At 40.3% G+C, this 9,698-nt stretch overlaps 1 protein-coding gene and 1 pseudogene across 1 annotated transcript in view; both read right to left on the reverse strand.

The window, feature by feature from the left end:
• Positions 1-575: 575 nt before the first annotated feature.
• The window catches only part of pomgnt2 (protein O-linked mannose N-acetylglucosaminyltransferase 2 (beta 1,4-)), a 15,537-nt gene continuing 6,414 nt past the window's right edge, over positions 576-9,698 (reverse strand). Inside the window, exon 2 of the mRNA XM_016232755.1 lies at positions 576-3,924. Coding sequence (XP_016088241.1) covers positions 2,141-3,889 — 1,749 coding nt within the window. The 5' untranslated portion in view covers positions 3,890-3,924 and the 3' untranslated portion in view covers positions 576-2,140. The remainder of the gene's footprint in view (positions 3,925-9,698) is intronic.
• Positions 4,474-9,698, reverse strand: part of LOC107551201 (protein O-linked-mannose beta-1,4-N-acetylglucosaminyltransferase 2 pseudogene) — an 11,651-nt pseudogene continuing 6,426 nt past the window's right edge.

The following is a 9,698-nucleotide window of genomic DNA, read 5'->3' on the forward strand; positions in this document are numbered from 1 at the left end:
CTGGAGTGATGTTATTTACCATTCCATTTGTTATGGATTTCTGTCTAATAATACATCTTCAAGGTTTAGAAAATATTTACAAATCTCAAGATATTGACAAACTACAACAATAAAACGTTAATTCGTCAACATTAAATATGAATGATAGAGACTTTTAAATAAAACAAGACGTTTCAAAAATATCTGAGAAATTGTACATTTAATAAAAGTGACAAAAATGATGTATGACATTCCAGTGGCACATAATGGTAAATCTCATGAACTGGCACAGGGAACAGAGTGGTTTACAGGACACAAGCCTGCTATATAATATATATATATATATATATATATGTTTCTATGTTGAAAACTTATCTAATTATTAAAATGAGAGAATGAGAAACAAGAAAAGTTTCTAACCATGAACATCTGCTTCTCAACTCAGATTGGAGGAAAGATTTCCATGCAAGGTTTTCTCTTTAATTATATGCAAAGGACATTTCTGCTATTTTGTATTACAAACAGAATTCATTTTTATCCTCATACTTGAATAAAATTACCATTGAAACACAGAGTTATGCTAATAAACTGCATGGCTTAGGTTTGCCGTTTGCGAATTTCAATTATAAATGTTCTTGGTTTAATCTGTTTTTAGCATCATTTAAATCCACTTCCATGTTATGCAGCATGTCCTCAAAGCGAAGGACAGAATAAAATCTCACTGAGGGGGGAAAAACAATACAGATGACTTGACAGGCCATTCAGAGCAAAACAGAAACAAAGCTTGTGGTTGGTTGTTGAATTTCTCATGTTCCATTCATTGATCAGCAGTGAAAGAAAATTTAAACAGTGCAACTTTTAACAAATCTGGGCTACAGTATGTATAGCATTCCAGAGTCCTCTTAAATAAATAATTGGCTAAGATAAAGTACATGTTTCCATCTTCTTAATAAACCATAAGCAAAATACAGCTTGTCTTTGCAGAAATGCAGATGAGACATATAAAATATATGCACAAAAGCATCTAAAAAAAAAAAACTAAAAAAAAAAACTGGCCCTGTCCTTCTCTAAAGCAGATATAGATACCGTTTTAAGTTCATTTGTTGAATGGCAGGATAGGAAGCACATCTAAACAGTGTTTTTTTACAAATATAAATAGTTATCTTCAAATCTTTAATATTGCATTCTGTAAGGCTTATGCAGTCCTAAAAGGTTCGTAAAAGGTTCATGAACTGGCCTTTCCCATGTTTGAACCAATTTTCTTTGTGCTCCTAGCCCACTAAGCTGTTATCACCAAACACACTAGGATGCTTAACACAGTGGTTCCAACTTACTTAACATAGAAGTAATTACTGACATGCCACCAAAAAAAAAAAAAAAGAGACTTTCAAATTTCAGGACACTGTCTTATACTATTTCACCCCAGTCATCAAAAATAATACCGACTTGAATATCTAGGTCTTCTGTACGTGATGCGATTTGATAGATCTCACTGGTAAACAAATTTAAACATTTCCCATTGAACAGGTAGATAATAATCAGTGGTTTTGAGGCTGGTTAAAAAAGAAGAACATCAACACTGCAGCAGCAAAACTACAGTCAACCCACACAAAAGCAGCCTATTTTTTTTAAATAGTATAATATTCATCTTAAAGTTCACTTTCGATTTTATTTTTCTTCTACTTTCTTGCAGGTAGTTCATACTAATTTCTATTAATTTTGGGCAAGAAAAGGACACACTTACAAAGTCACATACAATTCATATCATGTTGCTTAAGCCACAGAAATGTGTGCATTATTTTAGTTAACCAAAGCAGGTGTCAGACTAAACCAGTGTCTTGGACTTATAAATACAAATTTTAATTATGCATTACTTTTCTGATAAATAAAGTCATTGAGAACTTTGCTTGGATGATGGTAGGAACTAAAAGAACTGGCAGTTCTGTAAACTGCATTCTCTTCTAAACTTCATTGCAGTCAGGCCGTTCGTTCTCTGTCAGTTCATGACACTCCATAAGGACCATGAAGAACAATCAACCGAGCCCAAAAACAGTTCAGCCATGTTACACCTTATAATTTTCAGGATAGCTCCTGAGAATTAATCTTCAAATTAATTATTTGCTAGCTGACAGTGACTGTTACTTCTAACCTGATTAAAGAATCAAGTTTTACATATAAGAACATCTGCAAATGGGCCCAAGAGGTTCTTGTTGAAAATACAGCGCACCCATACTAAATATGTGGTAAAGGGTTTGATGTTTTCCAAGAAGGTGTAGTTCTGATGGGGCAGAATGTAAGGCATATATGTGTTCTCTCCCTGCTCCTGGATCCACACCTCATATTTCACCTCTTTAACCTTCAGGTACTTCAGGTTCCAAGGGATCTGCCATGACACTGAGAGCTTTGCTTCATTGGTGGCCTGTACTGACGTCTGGCACTTGGGCTCTCTAACTCGACCAGGATGTATAGTGCTAGCCACCTTGGCCTTTTTCAGATTAGGCTTTTTTAGAGTTTCTCTGAGTACGTCCAGAAAAGAGGCAATGTCCACAGTAGTGTCCTGGTAAATGCGGAAAAGCCACTCTGGATTACGACAACAAAGATGCCTTGGCACCTCCTTGCTGGCAAGGATACTTTCTTGTTCCTCCTTCTCAAGGTGGACGATGCCACCCTGATCCCAGGGGCGATCAGGATATGTAACAGTGTTCTCTTCCATGGTATTTCTCCATGCGACATACTGAAGGTCCATGCCAGGTAAGGAGGACAAGGTTTTGTAGGGAGTGTACTGCTCTGAGTTTATAGCATACGGGAAGAGTTCAACCACAGCGGCACCACGGGGCAAGAACATGGAGGTGATCATCTGGGCTCCGTGCATGCTGACCAACATAGTCGCACCACTAATAATTTGGATAATGCTATCAAACGACTGCTCCTCCAAAGACACAGTGACAGTCCTCATCTGAAACTCCTGAGCTAAAGCCAGAAGTAGTTCCGCCTCATTGAGGATGAGCCTGTTAGTGGTACGCTTAAAAACTACAATGTAGTCATCACCCTCCTCTCGCGTGATGTTAAGCCTCTCCATCACAAATGACGCAAACTGGCGGATCTCGTTACCTGAAATCAGAATGTTGGCTTTGGGCCCTTGCGGTTGCACAAAGCCATATTGGTACCATGTTGTCATCTTTGACAATCCAACATAGGACTTGGTGAAACACATGAGTTTGCCAAAGGTTTTCAACTGCTCCTTGAGAAGGGGTTGCTTACTGCTAAGCAAGCGGTAGAGATCGAAGTGAGCCCCTTCACCCCAACCCTCCATGAAGACAAGCCTGGCCTCATCATCCAAGTCTGAATACTGCTGCATGGTGTAGTATATGGGCAAAAGATCATCATGGAAAATGTGCATGAGGTTGTCTGGGTTAAAACGGTTCAGAATTAGAGTGACATCTGGCACAAACACAGGTTTCGGCATGAACTTCAGAGCCGCTGCCGGGAGCTCGAGAAAGTTAAAGTATTGAGTGTTGTGGTCTTCTACAGACGAGAGGTCCAGCAGGGCGGGTTGGAAACGCCGAGGGCCAAGGTTGGGCAGCATCACAGAGGCATTACTGTGGAAGAATACGAACTCCTCAGCCTCCGTGCAGTAGCAAAGGTAGTCAAAGCGGCAGATGCGATCGGTGTGCATCTTGCCAGTGCAGACCATTCTGGTGCCATGCTCTTGGAGTGCTAACAGGGCACCGTGGTAGTCAATACGCACCTGTGAGAACTCCTGTGATTGGCGTGTAAGCTGTAGCTCCTCTTCCAACTGTGATGTGTGTTCAATCAGCCAAACGTATTTCCAAAGCAAGGCTGCCACCACTGACACCAGCAGGCCATTCAGCACTGCCGGCAGATTCATCCTACACCCAATAGCGCGCATCACAGCAGGACTCCGACCACACACTCATGCTCCACCTGCAACGATCAGAATCAGAATACCAAGTTTGAACAAGGTGGTTCATGAGTTGCATTAATACATCATAAATGTACGGTACAGAATAAGCACAGAGGGTAAAGAGTAGGGCAGGGGTTTCCAAACTCAGTCCTGGAGGGGCACCGTCCTGCAGAGTTTAGCTCCAACTTGCCTCAACACACCTGCCAGGAGGTTTCTAGTATGCCTAGTAAGACCTTGATTAGCTGGTTCAGGTGTGTTTAATTGGAGCTGGAGCTAAATTCTGCAGGACTGTGGCCCTCCAGGAGCAGGATTGGACACCCATGGAGTAGGGTATCAAGAGAAAGGTACCAAATATTTTAAACTCACTTAGGATGATATAAGTTCATGTTAGACCTTATTTTGCATTGACGACTGAATATACATTACTCTCTACATGTAGTAGTTATGTTTCCTTAGCCCTCCTTATATGTTTTACATTGAGAATTGTGAATGTGTTTATTAATCTAAAGCCTCCAAATCTGACCAGCAAAAATACATTTCAACTGCAGCAGGGCTCGAAATTAACTTTTTTACTTGGTAACATACTGAAGGTCCATGCCAGGTAAGGAGGACAAGGTTTTGTAGGGAGTGTACTGCTCTGAGTTTATAGCATACGGGAAGAGTTCAACCACAGCGGCACCACGGGGCAAGAACATGGAGGTGATCATCTGGGCTCCGTGCATGCTGACCAACATAGTCGCACCACTAATAATTTGGATAATGCTATCAAACGACTGCTCCTCCAAAGACACAGTGACAGTCCTCATCTGAAACTCCTGAGCTAAAGCCAGAAGTAGTTCCGCCTCATTGAGGATGAGCCTGTTAGTGGTACGCTTAAAAACTACAATGTAGTCATCACCCTCCTCTCGCGTGATGTTAAGCCTCTCCATCACAAATGACGCAAACTGGCGGATCTCGTTACCTGAAATCAGAATGTTGGCTTTGGGCCCTTGCGGTTGCACAAAGCCATATTGGTACCATGTTGTCATCTTTGACAATCCAACATAGGACTTGGTGAAACACATGAGTTTGCCAAAGGTTTTCAACTGCTCCTTGAGAAGGGGTTGCTTACTGCTAAGCAAGCGGTAGAGATCGAAATGAGCCCCTTCACCCCAACCCTCCATGAAGACAAGCCTGGCCTCATCATCCAAGTCTGAATACTGCTGCATGGTGTAGTAGATGGGCAAAAGATCATCATGGAAAATGTGCATGAGGTTGTCTGGGTTAAAACGGTTCAGAATTAGAGTGACATCTGGCACAAACACAGGTTTCGGCATGAACTTCAGAGCCGCTGCCGGGAGCTCGAGAAAGTTAAAGTATTGAGTGTTGTGGTCTTCTACAGACGAGAGGTCCAGCAGGGCGGGTTGGAAACGCCGAGGGCCAAGGTTGGGCAGCATCACAGAGGCATTACTGTGGAAGAATACGAACTCCTCAGCCTCCGTGCAGTAGCAAAGGTAGTCAAAGCGGCAGATGCGATCGGTGTGCATCTTGCCAGTGCAGACCATTCTGGTGCCATGCTCTTGGAGTGCTAACAGGGCACCGTGGTAGTCAATACGCACCTGTGAGAACTCCTGTGATTGGCGTGTAAGCTGTAGCTCCTCTTCCAACTGTGATGTGTGTTCAATCAGCCAAACGTATTTCCAAAGCAAGGCTGCCACCACTGACACCAGCAGGCCATTCAGCACTGCCGGCAGATTCATCCTACACCCAATAGCGCGCATCACAGCAGGACTCGGACCACACACTCATGCTCCACCTGCAACGATCAGAATCAGAATACCAAGTTTGAACAAGGTGGTTCATGAGTTGCATTAATACATCATAAATGTACGGTACAGAATAAGCACAGAGGGTAAAGAGTAGGGCAGGGGTTTCCAAACTCAGTCCTGGAGGGGCACCGTCCTGCAGAGTTTAGCTCCAACTTGCCTCAACACACCTGCCAGGAGGTTTCTAGTATGCCTAGTAAGACCTTGATTAGCTGGTTCAGGTGTGTTTAATTGGAGCTGGAGCTAAACTCTGCAGGACTGTGGCCCTCCAGGAGCAGGATTGGACACCCATGGAGTAGGGTATCAAGAGAAAGGTACCAAATATTTTAAACTCACTTAGGATGATATAAGTTCATGTTAGACCTTATTTTGCATTGACGACTGACTATACATTACTCTCTACATGTAGTAGTTATGTTTCCTTAGCCCTCCTTATATGTTTTACATTGAGAATTGTGAATGTGTTTATTAATCTAAAGCCTCCAAATCTGACCAGCAAAAATACATTTCAACTGCAGCAGGGCTCGAAATTAACTTTTTTACTTGGTAACACTGGTGCTCCCAACTTCAAAAAGTTAGGAGCACCAGCAAAAATTTAGGAGCACTCAACAAAAATGTATGAGCATCACAACTACAAATTATATATTAACAGATTTTATCCTTACATTCTTAACTTTAATGCAGATTTTGTATTGGTTAATATTAGCTGTCAATCTCTCAGTGACTGCTTTACGCTAACTACCGCGAGAAAAAGAAAGGGCTGAAGAAGAGAGAAAATGAAAAGAACACTGACAGATTTCTTTTGTAAACAACCTAAAGTTAAGCTCTTCTTTAGAGAGGGTTAAGATGGTGTATGCCAGCGGTGTCCAAACTCGGTCCTGGAGGGCCACTGTCCTGCAGAGGTTAGCTCCCACCCCCATTAAACACACCTGCACGCAGGACACCGGCCCTCCAGGACTGAGTTTGGACACCCCTGGTGTATGCGGTGTTACATTTTACATTCAGCTCTGCCAGTTGCACCGAACGGCTGGCAGCTAGGGGTGTGCGATATTGACAAAAAATGATATCTCGATATTTTCTGGGATTTTATCAATAACAATAATTTGACTGAGTGTTACTGTGCTGATAATTTAAGGACTACAGTGGACAGCTAACTCCTAAAAATGTGTTATATTCTTCATATTCTGTGTGGTGGTCAGTTCACAGCCCGGAAAGCAGTGACTGGGTGATTGACAGCTAATATTAACCGATCTAAAATCTGCATTAAAGTTAAGAATGTAAAGATGAAGTTTAATTGGTTATGTAGCCTAACGTTTCACAGAATGGCAGAGAGGTCACCGTATCAGCACTCAGAAGGCATGACAACAATCGCACAAATGCTCCCAAATATATTTTGAGGTTGCACAGATTACATTTCGGGAGCATATGCGACCAAAATGGTTGCAATTTCGAGCCTTGTGCAGGAATTTTTATTACTATAATCATCAGTTTTTAGTTAAAGCTAAACTGAATTCATTACCTCCCTGCAATACAGGCCTGTACTCCCTCTCAGTACTGGGCTTTTTTAAAAGAAAAACCCTTGAAATAATCTCATCCTTTGAGCTGTTGGCATTAGCGATCTATATAGATTTTTTATAACTGATACTGATACCAATTATTTGCACTCATGGCTGTATTAGATCAAAAGGGTGCTTCTACTAAATACTGAGCAAAGGGTCTGAATACTTAGGACCATGTGATATTTCAGTTTTTCTTTTTTAATAAATCTGCAAAAATGTCAACAATTCTGTGTTTTTCTGTCAATATGGGGTGCTGTGTGTACATTAATGAGGAAAAAAAAATTAACTTAAATGATTTTAGCAAATGGCTGCAATCTAGTGAAAAATTTAAGGGGGTCTGAATACTTTCCGTACCCACTGTATGTGCCCGATAACCGATATGCAGAACCAATATTTATTTACTGTTATAATGTAAATAAATGACTGAGTGAAGAACATACTTCACTTTGGTTTTTCCTCTGTTTAGTCATCTTTTTTTATTTTAAAGTGTTGAAAATTAGCAGTCTTGTTAAATTTAATCTTCATATTACAACAATAAAATTATATTGTATTTCTCAACTGGAATGTTATATCAGAATTATTAATAATGTTTTTGTCCTTCTAGATTAATGGTTATATAGTAAATGTTAATACAATTTAGGGTGTTTTAAACAAGTGAATCTTGTTAAAAGTTATACGCGGTGGCCGTGCTGGAGCATTTCCTGAGTATCAACCCGGTGAGTAAACAGCAATATGAAAGTGGCTTCACGAGACTAATCATGAGCAAATATACAACAGAGAGAGAATTAAATTCAGCGCTTTTATTTTCAACATGCGCTCATTCATGGCTGTATTATTTAACTCATGCAAAGTTATGTCTTTATTGGGAGAGGATCTTGACTGATTATCTACGACGTGACTCCGACTTCACGAGACTAACGATGAGCATAGACAACAGAGAGAGAATTTAATTCAGCGCTTTTATTTCCAACATGCGCTCATTCATGGCTACATATTTCATTCAGGCAAAGTTACGTCTTTATTGGGACAGGACTTGACGGATTATTTTTTCATTACTCTGTGAGTTGGTCTCTATTTCTTAGAGCCAAGCTGCATAAACTACATAAGGCATTTATGTAATGCATCTAATTTGTGCATAAATGGCTGTTATGTTAAATAAAGTTTACTAACTACAGCAAATCAAGTACCTGCACGCCATTGTTGTTGTCTTGTCTCCCCTCAGACGCGCTGCAATGGCGATACTGCGCGCAATTCTCAAAACACCCACAAGATGGCGGCGTTTATCGGTGAATCCGATATTACAAAACCGATATTCGATTATGGTAAAATGCTTAAATATCGGGAAAAATATCAGTAAATCGATATATCGCTCGATCTCTAGTTGGCATGCTACGGTAGCCAACAGAGCCATGGAGACCAGAGAGTGGCTAAAGATGCCCACCTGCATCCAAACATTCACAGCATTTAGCACTAATATTCTATGTGTGTGTTCTCAGCGCACCATGCTTGTAACAGCCTATTGGCCAAATCTTTAACTGTGCCTACTGAATTGGGACAACAAACAGACTGTTTTTAGAAGGCAATAAGAACATTTTTGCAAAAAGACATAAAAAACCTGATTCAGTAATCTAAAATAGCAACAGCTCTTTCTATTGTTCACAATGACTGAATCAAATTGAACGAGACAACATTCCAGCTATGTTAAAGGCCTTATCAGTACTAAAAATTAAAGATGAGGTTGGCAGAGCTTCTTGCTGTCACATCTCATGGATGAAAAATGCTAAATTTTCAGGATGTGAAGGACAATCTTCCTTGTTTGTTTTTATCCATAGCATTTCATGTTTTGAGACTTAAGCGGCATTAACATCCAATCCACAAGGATACAAACAGCAGAAACGGCAGTGTCGCCAGTTGTGCATTTAATTCCCTTCACTGCATAGACAACCCAGAGGGAAACATTAAAAGGCTTTGCCAACTAACAAATGCCTGCAAAATGTCAGCTACATATTGCAAATTACTGAGCAAACCCTCAGTGGCACCATCTCAGCTAACATAACTGTTTAAGACTGAAATGTCTTTGATGTCTGCTTGAAAATTAGGCATAAACTGAAGAATTAATGGTTGTAAACCTAACATTGGTTGGGCTCCACTGGGTGCATTGCCTCATATGTTGGCAAACTTTCACATGAGCTTCTAAAACAGAAACAGTTAGCTTCTACTAAGTAATAATTTTCATAATACTAATTATTAATAATTAGCTATTCCTTCTATATTATTAAATAATATATTATTTTAAAAAACCCCGTAAAAGTCCAAAATAATTCAAGACCTGCCAACATTTGGCTTATACTGTATGTGATAATTAAATCAATATTGCACTCCATCTCACACATCATTTATCTGAAGAAAAAATTAAACTGTAAAAAAAAA

This window comes from Sinocyclocheilus grahami, unplaced genomic scaffold (genome assembly GCF_001515645.1).
Source record: "Sinocyclocheilus grahami isolate Dianchi unplaced genomic scaffold, SAMN03320097.WGS_v1.1 scaffold418.1, whole genome shotgun sequence".
Classification (NCBI taxonomy): domain Eukaryota; kingdom Metazoa; phylum Chordata; class Actinopteri; order Cypriniformes; family Cyprinidae; genus Sinocyclocheilus; species Sinocyclocheilus grahami.